The sequence below is a fragment of the Orussus abietinus genome, unplaced genomic scaffold, assembly GCF_000612105.2.
Source record: "Orussus abietinus isolate OABI.00-Male unplaced genomic scaffold, Oabi_2.0 scaffold36, whole genome shotgun sequence".
In the NCBI taxonomy this organism is placed as follows: domain Eukaryota; kingdom Metazoa; phylum Arthropoda; class Insecta; order Hymenoptera; family Orussidae; genus Orussus; species Orussus abietinus.
Window position 1 is genome coordinate 760,559 of NW_019394241.1, and position 19,495 is coordinate 780,053.

Consider the following 19,495-nt stretch of genomic DNA (forward strand, 5'->3'; position numbering starts at 1 on the left):
CTACAGTTCCAGGAGGAAGAGAGAGGAAGAGAGAGGGCTTCTCGCTCAGGGGATCCACCCTAACGTGTAGTTTGAAGTTGAGAGAGCATCAACATCAACTATAAGTCAATCGGTCGAAAAACGCTTGAACAATGTCTCTTCCGAATAGAGTAAGGCCTCCAGTTGTCGATTTGTACAGAGGTGAAGGACGCCGATGTTGAAACTGACCCACGCACACCATTAAGGTGATACGAAGGTGTGACATACACATAACAACATGTACATAACAAAAAGTCAAAATATTTATGAAATACACGTGATCATGGAGGCCCTGCTTATGAAATTTAATTTTACGAAAAAAAAAAAGAAAAAAAATCCTTTTTTCATTCTTGTCCGAGATAAGTACAAAATGTTTTTCGAAAAGAGAAATTTCATAAGCAGGGCCCCCATAATCACGTGTTAAAGTTTAATTATGTATATATCATTTTCATGTCACCTTAAGCCGTGCGATTGAAGTACTTTCCTCGAAAGTAAGAAAAGAATGGTACCAAACATTCCACCCTCGAGTCGGGTCCCGAGTAATGGTACTTCGAGAGTAATCGAACCTTACGAACTAACGCTTGGAGAAGAAGCTCGATATATTAATTGGCCGCTCTTTCGCGGTGAGTATTGTCGAATTTGGCCACGCACAAGTCCCTGGACCTGCTCTTGAATCGCGGAGAGAAAGTTCATGGACCACGTGTTCATTTCGTGGCGAACAGAGGGTACCTCCAAGGAGGAATCCTTGCTTATCGTTAAAATACACCGCTGAGCGGACGTAAGGCTCGGACGGGAGGCTTGGCCTCGTTATAGTTAACTTAATCCTCCTGATAACGTTATAATAAATATAAATATAAGTACCATCGTGCGCGTAAACGTACTCGGAACTTTCGCGCGCTCTTGTGCCACCGATCCTATGTACAGACCCCTACGACGTTACGTACGGTAATGCATAGTACTGAACGAAAAATCTGGCGCAGAAGTACCGGGACAAATGTGCAGAAATTTTGCCCCCCCTGCTGCGCCGAAATTCCGAGGTCGGATATGAAATATTTATATAAATAAACTTAATGCCTAGGTACTCGAAGATAACGAAACCGCAACTGATATAGGGCACGAGTACACGCAAGAAGTCATAAGGCACGAAGCTGTCAATGAGAAATGTTTCAAAGGTCTGATAAGATGCGATTTACCAGACGACGGACATTTTCGACCTCACCTGGTATCGTTGGAAAACCTCCAATGAAATCAGGTGTAGAACGGATTCAACAGGTGCAACTTCTTGCGATGATAACCAGCGGTCGTTTTATCAACCGGGAATGTGCTCGTACGTACATAGGCTTATTGAATCGAATAATTAGATGCACGTCCAGTGCCGCAGGAATAAATTTCTAAGGTATAATAATCGAAAAAAAAAAAAAAAGAAAAACAATATCTGGCGAGGTCGACGCGAGTTTTCTTAACGAGGAAATGGTTCCAGGCACTTACCGCGTACAGGGTAAATATTAAAAAAAAATGTCTATCGAAAGATGTGCATTCTTGTTTCATGACGGTGTCATAAAAACGTTAATTTACTGCATAATTCGCCATTCATAAAGCGTCTGCGGACATTTGGACCACAAAGAGGGAGAAAACTTTACACATAAACAATGGGTTAGGTACGGATGAAATTAGCTACCAGGAGATAAAAAAAAAATCATAAGCCAAAACCGATAAGAATCGGTAAAAAAGACACATGTCAATTATGTTAAACCTCACCACACGTATACCAAGTTCGGAAGAAATCAAAAGTAAAAGCCTGGAAACGTTTTCTCGCAAGTTTAACCCTTCAGGCGAGTCGCGTGCACCTCCTGAGGGTCGATTCTGTATCTTCGGCGAGAGTGCTCACTTCTCACCCTGTCATCCTCACGTGAGTTTATTTCCCCGATTCCGTATCCGCCGAGTGAGAATATAAAATCCCTAAATTAAAGACATGGTGAAAATGCCCGAGCACGAGTGTGTATACACTATTAAAAAAAATTCATAAAATCCATACACTTTAAGTAAATAAGGTTGCAATCAAATTATAAAATTGATGTCTCAATAGGGAATTACTATCCACTTATTATAAAATTCTACATAAATTTAAAACCTTATAAAACCGTGCTGTAATTTCGAAAGTTATCTGGTACGCATTGTTTGGAAATTTCTTATATGACTTTTTTTAAGTTTATGACCGTTAACGTAATTTTATTTTTACATCACGTCGAGTACTCTTCCGCGAAGCAACTTACATCTTCACCCCAGTGAGAATGGCAGAACGAGCATTTCCGCCAAACTCGAGTTAGAGAATCAACCCTCATCGGTCCTACCGTAACTCAGCGGCCCACGTGAGTCGCTGCCTTAACCTAACCACCTTAAGCCTAATCGTTCATGGAACATACAATATTTAATATATCATAGATATATGGGACCAAAATCACCGATCCCAACCGAAGGCGTTCCGCGTGGCGCCGTCTTTCGCGAGGTGAAGGCCCAGTTCCGCGTCCCGGGTGTTCGTCGAACATCCCCCCGGAGGAAGGACCAATCGAAAGGGTGTTCCCCGTCGATCGGTCCGGGGATCGCGAATCGACCAATCGACCGATCGGTCGAAAGCGATTCCTCGATTCGACGCGGTCAGGGTTCAGATTTGGGAACGCGGAACGGGGCACCTTCCTCGGGAAGCGGCAAGCTCGACCAGGTAGGGACGAACGGTTCCGTCCGCTCCGGTCGAGCCCCTGGCCACGGGTCGGAACTTACCGGGAGGGACCAGCAAGCAATTATATAAGAAGAGGCTTATAACTTGTTCTTATGTACCTTTACGAAGAGCCGAAGGGTGCTTACAGGGAAGGGAAGTAACGAGTGAAATGGACGAACTCGACGCGGGACGTACCTCCCGCGCCCTTCGAAGTGCGAGATAGGGATGAGGCGCTTCTTTGGGTGGCGCCCGCCCGCCCGCGCAGAAACGCTGGAGTAGTACTTTAAGGATTAATAATTGCCTACCATATTTCCACGTGTATTTGGCCATCCCTTCTCCCAGGGGGAAAATGTAGGAACATTTCTCGAGGGGTGGACTACCCTTGTTCTTGCACCTTGATGGACGAAAGTCACGAGGGAGCGAAGATCGACAATGAACCTCGGATGTTACTCTTTCTCTGCCGGTATATCTCATGGAAATAAGGGGGCGGATAATACTAGCGTAAGCGCGAGCGAGCGAGCGAGCGCGATAATAAATAGATATATCGTTTTTGCTTACCGGCCAATTCTCGAAGCCGATAGCGCCAATCGATGACCACGAGGGATGATATGGCGGGAGGGGGTGGGGGCCGCCCTAACGGGCGTACTCTGGCGAACCGCGGCCGTTGTTAGTGATTATTTCCGAAATAATCCTAACACGGCGGATTCTTGCTCCTTCCTTTCTCATGGTCGACCTCCTCGGAGATGGAGTCTCTTTCTCTCTCTCCTTCCGCGCCCGGAGCGAGTACGCGGGTCCGACTTCCGGCGAAGGAGAGAGACGGGAGTTCGACGTCGTTGCTCGGTCTCGAGCCCGATCGGGTCTGCTTCCTCGAGACGCCGGTTTCCGGGTTACAAAATGTACAAAAGGGGGTTCTCGACGGCCGGGACGAGTCGCGACCGAGCAAGGACCAATATGACCACGATGAGAGCGATCGCGAAAGGGAGAAATTACCTTAGGGGTGATAGGAACATGGGGGTGGACCTGATGGACTGACCTCGGTCTACGTAAGCTGCTCTTCGTGATCCTCTTCCGTTTCTCAGAGGCAATACGGATGGCAAAACTGATAGACGAGCCTTTGGCTTCGCTCCGTTTTCTTCATAATCCCCTTCTTGTAGTATTGCCGTATACTTCTGCTCAGCTTGTCGTAATTCATCGCTGGCCGATTTTTCCGCTTGCCCCAGAGACGAGCTACCCTCACGGAATCCTCGATCTTGAAGACACCCTTGTTGCGGTCCAGCCAGCGGATACAGGACCCGTGAGCTCCAGGACTTTGGAGGAGCTCCTTCAGAAACTGCCAGAGGTGGATGTGCGAACCTCCGTTTCTGATTTTAACCCCTCCCGTGGTCTGGGTCGGACTGGTTTCCTCGTCTTCGTCTGGAAGATGATAAAGAGCATCCTTCGTCACCAAACTTAGGTCGTCTTCACCAAACTTAGGATCACCAAACTTAGGATCGAAGGTCTTAACGTGTCTTCATTTTGAAAAGAAGAACCTCGGGACCGGGGAATTACCCAACCCTGGCAAGAACTTATCTAAATAAGGAAAGAGGATGAACTGGACTCACCATCGGAAAAGTCTACGGTGCAAGTGGATCCCTTGACACTTCCTGGTCCCGTGCTGTTCAGAGGCGAGGCGACGCTGACAGCGCCGTTGCCAGGGGAAAGAACTACCGCCGTGGGGCTCCATGAGGCCGCTAGGGTATTTCTAGGGGATTCCTCGACCGCTGCCTTCCAGATTTCTAGCTGCGCGTGCAACATACTGCCGCACTGTAAGAACACAAGAAATCTTTCCTTCACTTTACCGTCTAGTTGTCGATAAATTCATCATCGTCGGACAGTTCATTTGTTATAAAAAAAATATAACAAATTTTTCCAATATTTTCGTTCAGCTATTTTATTATGGGTGTGATTTTGAATATTTTTAAAACGTTTATAGTGAATTCGACAGATGACATTTAACAAAAAACACTTGTATTAAAATGAAACGAAACGTTTCGTACGTCTATAAAATAAATATGACGAAAACACGTGAAGCTAATACACAAACACGATATAAATAATATTCTAAAGTAAATGTTTTGGAAATATTTCAAATGTCTGGTAAATATTTACAACATGTACGATATTCCGTAAGTATGTAGAAAGTATAAGGAAAATATTTTGTGCTACTAGGGTATCATTTCATCCTGCGTACCTGGTTAGCTAAAGATATAATTGAAGGACAAGTATTTAACGAGGAAATCAATTTCTCCGTGATGAAAGAGCAATTTCATCGTGAAGAAATGACTAACCTAGTTTCGTCACCCCGTCCGAAAACCGTCCCCCTTTTCTCTCGTAACGACATTCCGAACGTAATGGACAGGTTCCCGGTCGCTGAAGGGTCCAGAGAAGCCATCGTGCGGTTTTTCCGCGGTTTTGGCAGATCCGGTTCCCCGAAACAGGTGCAGAACCGTTACGGTCGGGCCGAGACACGTAAGCGTTAGAATTCCTCATCGTCGAGTCCGGACCAGTCCGGACTCGCTCGCGCGAAGAGAAAGCAGCGACGCAATAGGCCCCGGCGCGGTGGTGACCCACTTACCGTGGCCGGTACCGCCGCGCTCCAACGGACGAGCCAATCAGGCGCGCCGGTCCATCGGAAAGAACCAATCACGCGCCTCCCCCGGCCGCCGGTCGGCGCCCCGGGACGCGGAGGGATCGAGAAACGCACCTTAGATGCAGTTATGCGACGTTTTATATATACCCCGTGCGCACCTCGTGACGCGCGCGGGCCACGTGATTCGGAACTCGCGCCCATGCCGAGCGCGCATGCGCACTGCCGCCCCCTCGCAACTCTCGAAGATCGATCTTTCGAAATCGGAATTGAAACCTACCGCGCGAAATGACCGACTGACGAAGCGCAAAAACGTGAAAAAATGCGTTACGCTTGCGGAGGATGAATGCAGACGGAAACAATGCGGTTAGAATCCGACTTTGACCATATTGTTTAGCCAGCGAAAATTCTAAAATGTAAATGATCAGTGATGATTTCTCAGAGTTAAAAGTATACATTTTCTTGTAGAAAAACTATCTCTTTTTTTTTTTTACATAAGTACTCTTACCGCCATTACTTAAACAAATTTATACTATGGATTTTTACTTCTCTTAGGAGAACTTATCGTAAAGGGAATCGATGCATTTTTGAAGAAGTGCCAGTTTCATCTTTAGGATGACAACTGAAGATGGAAGAAACCGAATTAGTCATAAACAGATATATTAACGTACCTGAATGTAATATGGAATTCGATTATAAACCGATACATACATACGTAAGGGACAATGTATAGTCAAATCCTCCTGTGAGCCTCCGCGAAATTACCAGAACTTAATTTAAAAAAATAACTGAAAACTTCATTTTTCAGCATATTCAAACGTGAAGAAAAATAAGTCGTTACTCTATTACAGGTACAGGAAATGGAACTGCATTTCAGAAACTTCCGACTTGTCGCAAGACACTTTAAGAGCGAGCATGCCGGGCCGATATCCTCCTTTCACGAGGAAAATCGGAATTTTCTCTGGGAAGCTGACTCGGTCCAAGAAGGTCAAGCGAGTAGGCGAATCCTGGTTCGATGTTCGCTGACGTTAAGAGGATATGAAAGAATCAGCCGATATATATATCTGAGAAGTCAAATCGTTGGGGAAAGTATTCTCCGAATTGGGTGTACCGATTCGTTTCGAATTTTACCACGTGAATAAGGAGGCCCTAAAGTAGGTCCTGCAACTCATAAAATTTCATTTTTCATCAAAAATTTATTTACTTATGGACTAGAACCAACATGGCGTGGTCCGTGCACGTTTTCGATGTTTTACGCTTCTTGGGGGCTTAGAATCGAAAATGAAGAGTTTCAGGACCTAGCTTGAACAATGTAGAATACCGTAGAAATGGAATATTACAGAGTCAGATGGGAAAATGTGGTTAATAGTTTAACCAACGATTGCGAGAGAATTCTAGAGGAAAAATTTAGTTGCAGCTAAACGTCACAGATGGCGACGTTGCTTCGTTAAGATATAAAGAGTCATGAATTCATGGGATTTCGGCAGTTTTACATCGATCTTTTTATCATTACTTTACCGAAATGGCATATAGAACCTTTCAGTTCGTATAATTCTCAACGGAGACTGTAAAAGACTTCAACATAAATATAAATGACGGTGATGGAACGCGCCAGCTTATGTTTCCACTTGAGTATCCAAAACGGCATTCCCACCAAAAAGGGTATAGATGAATTTTACTTTATCGACGTCGATTAAATTTCTTAGCGCCTTTCATATCCTTTTAACGCTCGAGACGGGTATTTCTGGACTACGAGGAAAAAACGAGCCGAGTATAAAGGCTCTCTAAGAAATTCACTTTCACTCGGCTTTCGGTGGCGGCGGTTCTTCAAACTCTCCCCGCGATCTCTTTTTCTCATTCTAAACGCTCTTCGTCACTTTCAGCAGTGCCTGAAAGAGGCCGAAGCGAAGTAAATCCAGTCAAGCTGTACCAAAGTCATCCGAAACTTTTCAGTGATTTGCAATAAAATGATAGCCCACATCCAACAGTTCGGTCATTGTTAAAAGAATTCATTTTTTCTCTAAGACTACCGAAAATCACTTTGAAGATGGACATTGGTTACTCGCGTTCTACGGACCAAATGCTCTGAAATAGTAATTTCAAGATATCGGTATGTTTATACAAATTATTGCATGATCGTGAAAAAGACAGATTTGAAGATAATATGGAAAAATACCAAGGAAATCGTTTCATCGAGTTCATTTAGGCATAGCTTGGCATCCGTGAGCGTGCTAACCAAAAGAGAGAGTGAGAATGATTCAGCGGCAATATTTTAAATATAAATTCCAAGATATCGGTATGTTTATACAAATTATTGCATGATCGTGAAAAAGGACAGATTTGATAAGATATAATTCCTTTCGTAGGTTAAGGAACGAAATGATGAAATCCTGGCCATTACTTGCGTCAACATTTTTCAGATTAGATGATAATATGGAAGAATACCGATGATTAAATACCGAGGAAATCGTTTCATCGAGTTCATTTAGGCATGGCTTGGCATTCGTGAGCGTGCTAACCAAAAGAGAGAGTGAGAATGATTCAGCGGCAAGAATATGGATGACGGGGCAGGACCGGGATCTTATAGGAATAACGGGATGCGTGTTGGCGAAGTGATCTTACTTAGGTGAAATGAGGTGTCCATATATTCATACCGACATGATTTTCATCGCTGGATTTCCCAATGCCGACACCCTCCGAATGGGCCTCTTCAAGCGATATACATCGTTATTAAGTACACCTGAAACGTGGGGTATTTCCTCACCTGATGCAAGATCACTAGACTCGGCGTTCCCTAGTGCAAATCTTCTTCCTCGCCGTTCCGACCTGTCATCGAGATGAAATAAGGACGTGTCGAGAGGTACGGTTATGAGCCTCATAAGGGGAGCAATAAAATTGGGGGGTTCAGAAAATAAATACGATTCTGAAGGGAGAACATAGGAAGAGCGACGTGCCAGAGAGCGTTGAGAAAACCGTGCTCCGAGTGAAACTCCCAACAGCCGTAATGGTATCATTCTCGAGAATTAATCCGAGCTCACGATACACGGCATACCATTTACTGTGTCTAATCAACGGATTATTGATTTCAACGTATGAATTGCGATCATAATTCATTTTCACTCCGCGTTTCAGAGCACTTTACTATACCTTGAACGAGAATTTAGTTCATTGCGTTCCTCAACGGATCTCGACAGCACCGAATATATTATATATNTAACTTTTAACGGTGCTCTAAAATACGTCTTTTAACCCTAAAAGTGAGATATGAGTAAGAACCATAGTGTATATAGATCAGTGATCAAAGGCAACCGAGTCATGTCAGACAGAAACGACAGAGACAAGTCGACTTAAAACGAGGTGACTTGGGCTAACTTGGAGGAAACTGTGAACCGGGTCAAAGGGGAATAGGGAATTCCGATTGACAATGGGCAAGCGACTGTCCGACTTGCGCGGTATCCGAGAAATACCCATTTTCCCCTAGATTGTTTCGCTGCCATGTACAGTGGCGGACATGAATGCCTTTCCTACAGATATGGCGTTGTTGATGCACAACGGGAAGGCATTCGTGTCCACAGTGTACCCGGAGAGATTAAGCGATGGGTCGAAGTTCGAGACCGCACCATTGGAAGGTCGGGTCGACTAAGGCCAAGGTGATAACCTCCTAGGGAGATTCTCATCCGCGGCGACGATAAATCCCTGGGATAATCCGAAATCTCCAGCCTGGACTTTGGACGAATGAAATCGAGACCTGTTGTGCAACCATGGTGCAACCAAAATCAGCGTTTACGTCGAATCTGACGTGGCTCAAATGGACCACATTAAGATGATATGAAAGGCGCTGAGAAATTTCATCGAGGTGGATAAATTAAAAATATTGAATAAAAAGATAAAATAAAACATAAATAAAATCCATCTATACCCTTTTTGGTGGGGACGCCATTTTGAATACTCAAGTGGTAACATAAGCCGTCACGGTCTCGACATTTATATTTATATTGAAGTCTTTTACAGTCTATGTTGAGAATTATACGAACTGAAGCGTTCCATATGTCATTTTAGGAAAGTAATGACGCAGAGATCGATGTAAAACTGCCGAAATCCCGGGAATTCATTATTCTAACGACTGTTTAGGACCAACGTCGCCATCTGTGACGTTTAGCTGCAACTAAATTTTTTCTCTAAAAACATGAGTTAGCCGCAGGACAAGCCAGCATTCTCGTCGGTGAAAGTATTTACCACATTTTCCCATCTGGCTCTGGAATATTTCATTTCTACGGTATTCTGAATTTTCCATTCTATGCCTCCAAGAAGCGGAAAAGATCGAAAACGTTCCCGGACCACGCCATGTTGGTTCTAGTCCATGATAAGTAAATACATTTTGGATGAAGAGTGAAATTTCCTGAGTTTCAAGACCTACTTTAGGGCCTCCGTATTCCCGTGGTAAAATTTGAAACGAATCGGTACCCCCAATTCGGGGAATACTTTCACCAACGATTTGACCTCACAGATATATATAGGCTGACTCCTTCATATCACCTTAATCCATACAAATGCGTTTTTTAAGGAAAAGGAGTAAGTAAAGAGATCCTCGAAAAGTCATAAAGATTTCCCTATATCGTGGAAAATCCTCAGAGGATTTCTCATAGTTCAGTTTTTAATGGTTTGCTTATTAGATGGATAAACTTAACCCGGACTGCGTGCTCTTGAAATTGATGAAATTGTAATCACGACCTGAGTCATATTGAAGCGAGTTAGTTCCGAGACTACGATTAACCGATACGAAATGATAAGAGTTGAAAAAGATAGGTATTCCCGATAACAGTGCTGTTATTGCTAAACAATAGAATTATGCATGCTATCACATTATCCCTAATCCGTTATCGAAGGCAATAACGCTGCGCATTGTCCTTGCGCATTACCCCATTATTGTTTGCATACTTCCTGCGCAGGGAAGAATCAACAATCGTTTAAAATGAAGCATATTTTTCAGATCGAACGCGCCGTTCGATCCAGCTGATAGAATAAACGGTACTTCTGGAATCTGATTTCCCGCAATTTGCCCCATAATGGTTCCCACGCGTGATTGTGCCGTACGATCTCATGAGAAATCGGAGATGCAATCTCAGGGAAAGTACGAGGGACCTACGTTTGAGGAAAATCTTAATCTGAAATGGAATCACTCACCTCGGGTGCTCTCTGGCAGAATTCTTCCTCCGTGAAGGTCGCCAAGGTAGCTCCGTCAACGTTGAAGCTTTCTAGAGGTACCGAGGGTAATTGTAATTGCCCTCTCGCCCATTGCACCCAAGCTGCAACGTCGGCCGCACTCCAGCGGCGTGGTTCTAAAAAAGCAATTAAACAGAGATTCGACAAATAGATACATGACCAATAGCGAGTAAGTACCTTAAGTATTTTCCCATTTTTTAAAGTATATTCCCATCAAACGCGGCTACGTAACAATAGTTTAACCCGGAGCGTCGGTAGCCCATCCCAATCAATTCGTAGGATAAATTAGTCATTTTTTAACCATTCGAGTCAAGGCCCAAAAAAACCTCGAGGTCCTCCCGAGAAAAGGGTCTTTTCGAGGGTTGTCCTCAAAGACACGGGACGGTCTGGTGAACACATTTTCTAATTTTCCAAAAATTTCTAAGTTTGTCTCTGGCTCCCACATGTCACTCAAGGAATTATTCCGTGGACCCGCGACTTCCCTGAACCTTCGAGAATTTTTCCTACCAATGAGAAAGCTCGACCCAAGTCTCACTTTCTTCCTCCACCGAGTTTGAGGGTGAGCTATGCACTTTGCTATTTTTTAAGTTCATTGTAAAAAATCAGTTGCCGAGTCAACTGATCTACTTCTATCACGCGCTTTTCATTGCACCGTATAAGATAGTTTATTCTATGTCACCTAAATCCGGAATAATTTCATTTATACGCGAAATCATCTGCTAAAGGTTAAATCCTCCTTCAGGAAAATACTAATAGAGCCCCTCTTCCCCCAAGGATTTACGACGCGAGCTTTTTCAGTGTCACATAACCATTACGAAACGTTTGTAACATGTAATGGAACGTACATATAACAAGTTTGGATCTAAGGAAATCTTCTGAATGTGGTGCCGAACCCACTATTTCATCTATGGTGCTGAGAAGGCATAGGAAATGGCGTGTCCCCCGATTGATAGCAATCGATAGATCGCTGTCTCCTGGCCACAAAGTAGTTCAAGCAATGGGTCGATCGGACAAAATCGTGTCGACCTTGAGGGGAACCTCGAAGTTTCGTAACCCCGTGAAAGCACTGACATGAGTCGCAGTGCTGTAACTTATTCCGAGCCTGACGTCACGACTTAGACCAATACGAATAACCGGCCCCGTCTTGTGTGGTTCCTGCAGCCTCCGGCAAGGTAACGGCGTCGTGGGACGAGGTTAAAAAAGCAAATGGACAGATGGATCTACAGCCAAATTTGCTTGAGAGTTCAAAATTCCTGTAGGCCTGTATCCGAAGTCAGAAACGCATGATCTATATATCAAGTTGGAGTGAAACACATCAAAGAACTTAATCGACGTCGGTAAAAAAGGGTTTTCTAAATACCAACGTTGCGGAGTGTCAGAACAATTTAACGATTACAATGTAGAACACTCAGGTAATCGATAAAAATTTAGTTGACACGGAAATCACAGATGGCGCAGGGGGCACACTGCAGTCAATTAGGGCCTCAGAAACGATAAATCCAGAGGATTTTTGGAGCTTTACTTCGATTTCTTTATAATTATCGTACGAAAACAATAGATACAGTATGCCATTAAGTACAATACTGAATATAATTCGACACAGCTGTGAATATAAAAACGAACGTCGGGAACGTGGGTATTTAGAAAAACCTTCTTTACCGACGTCGATCAAGTTCCTCCACGTATTTCAATTCACCTTAATTGAAAAACGACTTTGAGCTTTGACGTTGACTGTTAGGACAATTATGGTGCGGTAAGTTTGTACTCAGAGAAAGACATGCGATACCAAGGTACTGGGAGGTATGTCCGATGGAATCACTCTAAAAATAATTATAAAAGAACCGTTTTCACTCACCAGGGTGGATACCTAGTGCCACGCAAGTGTTGTCGAAGTCCTTCTGGAGTTGCTGGATCGCGAGGCTAAGGACGGGTTCGATTTGTTCCCTGGCGAGGTCACCGACGCATTCGTTGCCCTCCATGTCCTCGACGAATCCAGTACCAACGCTACCGAGGTCCACGGGCCTCAGATTGTACTTTCGTTGGAAGCTGGTGTCCCGCAGGACTTCTCTGAGTAATTGATGGTCGCTCTTTTGTCCGTCCTTGAAGAGGCTTTCCTCCCTCTGGGCAGGATTGACGAGCTTCACGGTTAGTACTTCCTCTTGCTGTCGTTCAACTTTTATCGTTGATACTTCCTCCAGGATACTCTTTTGACTCCCCTTGTAGAGGAGTTCTCGAAGAGGGGAAGTTTCGAGTTCCGCAGGTCGTGGGGACGCCGAGGAAGTCGAGGAAGATGACGAAGATGACGGAGAAGCCGATGACAGAGGTTCCTCCTTGAAGAGGATCTCTTTCAAAAGGGAGTTGGAAGACTCTTTTCGGGGGAAAAAATCCGAGTCCAAGGAGTTGTAAATGTCTTCCTCTGTTCTGGGTGGAGTGCAAGGTACAGTGCAGTCGGTCGAGTCCTCCCTGTAACCCAGGCTCTCTGCAAGCAGTCTAAACACCATTCCGTGTATTAAGAGGATATGAAAGACGCTAAGAAATTTAATCGACGTCGATAAAATAAAATTCAACTATCCCCTTTTTGGGGGGAATACCCTTTTGAATACTCAAGTAGTAACATAAGCTGACGCGTCCCATTACCGACATTTATATTTATATTCAAGTCTTTTACAATCTGCGTTGAGAATTATACGAACTGAAGGGTTCTATATATCATTTCGGTAAAGTAGTGATAAAAAGATCGATGTAAAACTGCGGAAATCCCATGAATCCATGACTATTTATATTTTGACGAACCAACATCTATGACATTTATCTGCAACTAAATTTTTGCTCTAAAGAGTATTTTCCATATTTTTAAACAATTTGCTTACAGATATTTAAATTTATGTTTAACGTGAAATTTCATAGGTGTCATAACTTTCATTATAGCTTTTATATTCAGGTTGAAAAGTTTGAAACAATTCGTTATGCCTAATTAAGCGAAAAGTTTCATGAACGATTGACCTTTCAGATGGCACTTTCACATCCCCTTAATAATTTCATATTAGTTAATAAGAAGTGCTGGAATAGTAATTACCTGGATTCTTGGAGGATAGCCAAGAGGTCGAGGCTCTTTTCCCTCTTGACCGGCTGTTTGGATGGTTCGGGACTTGTTGGATAGAACTGGGCGCTTTGTGGGCTGTGCGGAACGTAACAAGGACTCGTGGGATACCCTGGCGAACCGTCCTGAGAGTAATTCGGGGATAATTCACCAGTTAACCTAGGATACGGCGGACTGGGGTAGGTTGTGGGCGAAGCGGGACGGGGCGAATGGACTTCCTGCTTGATTTGGGTCGGCTTCAGGGTGATTTGCGTGTTCTGAACGTTGTACTCCTCTGGCAAAAGGGACAGGTCGAACTGGAAGGTGCTGTAGTCGAACGATGGCGAGAAGCCAGCGGCCGTGGGCACTGTTTGTGGCATCTGCAAGGAAACCAAGATCGTCGAGATGAGAAATTAAACATTATAAATTGTCTTTGTAATCCTAACAACTAAGTTCCGCTAATAATTCAATAATTCGATGGCGAAATTCGCGGCGTCGAGTATCAAGCATCGAGCATCTGCAAGGAAACCAAGATCGTAGAGATGAGAAATTAAACGTTATAAATTGTTTTTCAAACCCTAAGGACTTAATTCCGCTAATAATTCAATAATTCGATGGCGAAATTCGCGGTGATCAAAGGAAACGGATACTAAAGTCGAACTTCGATGACAATTGTCGGCAGACGGTAAAATTTAATAATGGAAAATGAATGGTCATTTACGGAAACCAAGATCGCAGAGATGAGAAATTAAACATTATAAATTGTCTTTGTAACCCTAACGACTAAATTTCGCTAATAATTCAATAATTCAATGACGAAATTCGAGGCGATCAAAGGAAACGGATACTAAAGTCGAACGTAGATGACAATTGTTGACACGCGGTAAAATTTAATAATGAAGAATGAATCGTCATTTAAGTCAATATTGTGAGACAGATGGTATTAACATATATAAATACATTTAGTACCTATAGCGCATGATTTCAAATTACCCAAGATAAAAATTACGCAGGTATATCCCTGATTACGAAATTACCGTGAAGTGTGGTTCACATAGCAATCGCTCAGGTGAAACTTTTTATTATTAAAGATTAAAAGCTTGCCTATACATCTAATAAAGATTTAAATTATATGGAACATACAGGCACGCTATGATTGGGCGTAAACGCGTAAGAACTTCCTGTTGGAAATTTTAGGTAACACGACTACACCAACGATATGTTGTACATGCTCTGCTTAATGTAGAAAGTGGCATGCTACGTTGCGCCGCGGAATGCAAATCGAATTTTAATGCTTATGGATCCTAATGGACTCGGATTTGAATGTTTATCGGGAGTTTTATGCTCCGACGTGACCACACCGAGAAGTTGGAATTTATTGTGAAAATTTACTCTGTTAACCGGTTAAATGACCAAGCGGCCAAAAGAGTAAATAACCTAAACATGATCAGCACGGCATTTAGTCCGGTTAATGACTTGACCGAGTAATGACTGTTTCGGTCTCCCAGAGGATTTAGTGGAATTGTTCCATACTACAATTTGTATTGATTTAATACTAAACTTTTGCCTATTGGATACCAGAAACCGTGATATCATTTTGACCATGTACCAACTCTATGTCTAAATTTTATACTGGGTTGGATGAAGGGAGCTTGTCTAGTAATGATAAGATAAGCTTTATCCTCGAATCGCATTATTTGATAAAATGTTCTATTATTAAAATAGACCTGTTTAAATAGAAATAATAACCCGTAGGGCAGAATACAGGTTTTCTATAATAATGAACGTTCATGCCGATTTACTCCCGCCTAATGAATTCGAGCACTTAGTTTTTTTAGCTATGTTCTTACGTCAATCCATTGTACTTTCTACAATACTTTGTGGTGAAACATTTTCTCTTTACCGTTTCAAAGAACCAGTAACAAATTCACGGAACGCCGATGAACTTTGTGATAACCCGAAATAATTTAAGAAACCTTCCCAAGTTACCCGAAACATCATCCGACCCGAAAGTCTCACCTTTCGCACATTTTGTTATCGGTGTCTTTCTTCACAGCTGCGATACAGCAGCTGTACGTTTTCTATCTCTATTAACATTGACAAATGTTTTAATTATACCGCATCGGAGAATAGCCGTTGCAAAAATTAATTTCCCACAACGGCGTACTAAATCTGTCCAACGCAATAGTTTGGAAATTAATTGAATTTGCTGCTATTACGATCATTACTACCACTCTTTTCTTCTACATACAAGATCAGGATTCCAGCTCTTCTAAGATACACCAGACAGAAATATATCTTTCATCTTTATGACGAGCCTAAGTGTACCTGAAAGTACTTCAGAGTAACCAAGCGAGTAATTAACTGTTTACCTTATATTGACTAGTTATATCGACGTATTTATGAAAATTGACGTATGACAAAGGGTTAAGAGCAACTGAAAAAATGGGACAGATGGTCCTTTTGACATGACCGAAAAGTTTAATATGGATGTAGAATTATACCGTCGTGGAATACGTTCTCGGTAATTGTTCGGCTGCAGTTAATTACCGTATTCTAAAATTCGACCAGAAAAAAGTTCAATACGAATTATCTGCAGAGCGCTATAATAAAAAATGCCGACTCAATGTGACATGACGTGACTTTCACGTTATGACAAACATTTCGGTTCTCATTATTAATTCGTGTAAAAGTATTCCTCCCTTGTAAAACAATTCATTGTTTAATCTTGCTGCGAGCGTTTGCGAGTAACAAATGTTTGTGACGTTTGCGCGTTAAGTTTGTACCCCACAACCAAAGAGAACAAAGACCAGCCTGTATGTCAAAATTTAGATAACAAGAAAGACTAAATCCAATTACCTCTACGTCCTTCGTGGGGTAGGTACCGATGCCATCGAAGACAACGAAGACCTCCACACATGAATAAATTTCATTTGATATACGCCTCGCCACTCTTTGAAACAATGCCACGAGCATTAGGAACGATTAGAAAATCCACCTAGCGAAAAAGTGTAACGCCGATTCGATGCACTTAATGGCGGTACCAGACCCGAAGTACGTCGGCCGGCAAAGATCCCGCCACCCTGAGGAATACCACGGGCGCGCTTAAACGCGCCAAAACACTTTCCCCGTGGAACCTAAGGGCCATTTATCTCGGCGTGTGTTTATTGCCCGTCGTGTGTTTGACCTCGCATCAGTTTGTTACGCTTTGTAAGCCCATTACAACGTTCCCAGTGCATCTTCCATACGCCAGGCGGGGTCGCGTCTGACAACTTGACGTAGTGCCCTGCAAAGGTCGACGCGAAATAAACGATTACGCTCGCACACCCCCACGTACGTACATGTGCATCCATGTACACATGCGCGAGGGCACACGTAGGCAAGAGAACCTCAAGGTACCGCGTGCACACGCGCAAGATCGCGTAGGAAAGCGATCCGATCCTTCAAGATTGTTATACGGCGGGGCCCTCTTCTTCTTCGGCTCAAAGAAGCGCCCTATCTACCACCACGGAATCTAAGGAGGTAGAGGCACCCGGGATTCGGATCGAGGACCTCGAAGAAAGTCGACTGGCGAGAATTATGCCCGCGAACGGCCAACTCTGAGATGGTTCCACGGTTCTCGCGGGTTATTCACGACTGATATTACGTCGTAATAAAAGATCCCTTTCGAGTATGGAAACGTTATGGTGGAGGTGGAGATAAGATCTTCTTTTAAAATGGGAAAATGGGAATTCTTCTTCTTGGGTTTCTCCGGTCTTAAGGTGAAGTGAAACCCCCCTAAAATCAGTCATTCGGGTAAAATACTTTTTTTTCAAGGGTCTTCGATAGGACCCTAGTAGCACAAAATATTTGCCCTATATTTTCTATGTATTTAACGAATATCGTACATTTTGCAAATATTTAACGTTATGGTGGAGGTGGAGATAAGATCTTTTAAAATGGGAAAACGGGAATTCTTCCTATCATTGGGTTTCTCCTGTCTTAAGGTGAAGTGAAACCCCCCTAAAATCAGTCATTCGAGTAAAATACTTTTTTTTCAAGAGTCTTCGATAGAATCCTAGTAGCACAAAATATTTGCCCTATATTTTCTATGTATTTAACGAATATCGTACATTTTGTAAATATTTAACAGACATGTGAAATATTTGCAAAACGTTTACTTCAGATTATTATCTCTATAGTATTTATATAATATTATCTCCATGCGTTTTCATAATATTTTCCTACCGGATATACAAAATATTTCGTTTCATTTTAAGTATTTTTTAAATATTATCTGCCGAATACATTATAAACGTCCATTCCAAGTTCCTTCCTCTCATTGTTTAAAAATATAAATACTCGGAAAATATTACCGATCATATGACCTCGAAGTAAAAATAAATAACCACGTGAAATGTAAATATGCGTTGAAATTAATGAGAGCAATAAAAACTACATTTAAGAACTGAACGATCATCATTCTCCATTTAGATTACTCTGGTAATTAATTTGAATAGGTAAGTCAGATGGTAACAATTTTCAAAATAATTTCTACATCGAGTTGGCAATTTCCAATCGCTTTAACATTGTAGACGAGGTCTTTATAGCTCGGTAAAACGGAAATCTCTGTGGACGTTTGGTGTTCATGAATCTGGAAATTGACTTATCCAGCATCCGGCTGCCTCCAAATATACCCAGAGATTAAATTATTTATCCCGCAACCCGTGAGAGTTTATTATCTTTTCGCCTACGATCGACGAAAACTGCAACTGCATCGCAATGGTTGGGCAAACCTCAGGTTTGAAGTGGAAATACTCGATCCAAATTTATCACTGAAGTTCGGAGCCAATTTCTAATAATGGATTTCCGAGAAACGCAATCTTCGGTATCGACGTAATCGTTGAAATTCAAACGAGTGCTTCTTAAATCGCGTTACCATAAAAAGGACTTTCGAAATACGTGCATAGCAATCGTCGAGTCTTCTTACTCGTGCAGAAACGGGCACCGATAACACCAAATTATCAAAAAGAAATTTCGCAAATGAAACTACACACACCAGCATCCCATAACAACAGCGATACGGTGCGATTATGAAAATTTGACACAGACAAATTTTAGCAAAAGTTAATACTGTTTTCATTATTAGTTCTAATGAAACTACACACACCACCATCCCATAATAACAGCGATACGGTGCGATTATAAAAATTTGACACAGACAAATTTAAGCAAAAGTTAAAATTGTTTCCATTATTAGTTCTAATGAAACTACACACACCACCATCCCACAATAACAACGGTACGGTGCAATTATGAAAATTTGACACAGACAAATTTTAGCAAAAGTTAATACTGTTTTCATTATTAGTTCTAATGAAACTACACACACCACTATCCCATAATAACAGCGATACGGTGCGATTATGAAAATTTGACACAGACAAATTTGAATAAAAGTTAAAATTGTTTTCATTATTAGTTCTAATGAAACTACACACCTCAGCAACCCATAATAACAGCGATACGGTGCGATTATAAAAATTTGACACAGACAAATTTAAGCAAAAGTTAAAACTGTTTCCATTATTAGTTCCTCTTTTCTCCGCAAGGTGAGCGGTTAACGCTGGTGCGCAGTAATTGTACATTTTAAATAGTATTTTACGCTTTCGGGAATATAGCCTCTTCAACATCTCGACTGCCACTTTATACCGGTCTTTAATTTCTTATCGTCGCGTGGTATTAAAATGGCTTCTTTGTCGACATCCAAGGTCCTTTACGACGGTACCGCTTCGTTCTACCGTATAAAGCCTATGAGTTCAATCTCATTACTCAATCTTTATCATCCAATTTA

General features: G+C 42.4%; 1 protein-coding gene across 2 annotated transcripts in view; it reads right to left on the reverse strand.

The window, feature by feature from the left end:
- Nucleotides 1-425: 425 nt before the first annotated feature.
- LOC105703911 (DNA-binding protein D-ETS-4) overlaps nt 426-19,495 on the reverse strand; it is a 66,679-nt gene continuing 47,609 nt past the window's right edge. For both annotated transcript variants that reach the window (XM_012432693.1, XM_012432695.1), the window contains exons 2-6: nt 13,660-14,042; nt 12,439-13,073; nt 10,545-10,699; nt 4,336-4,537; nt 426-4,147 (exon numbers count right to left, since the gene is read on the reverse strand). In XM_012432693.1, the coding sequence (XP_012288116.1) occupies nt 3,810-4,147; nt 4,336-4,537; nt 10,545-10,699; nt 12,439-13,073; nt 13,660-14,042 (1,713 nt within the window). In that variant the 3' untranslated portion in view covers nt 426-3,809. The remainder of the gene's footprint in view (nt 4,148-4,335; nt 4,538-10,544; nt 10,700-12,438; nt 13,074-13,659; nt 14,043-19,495) is intronic.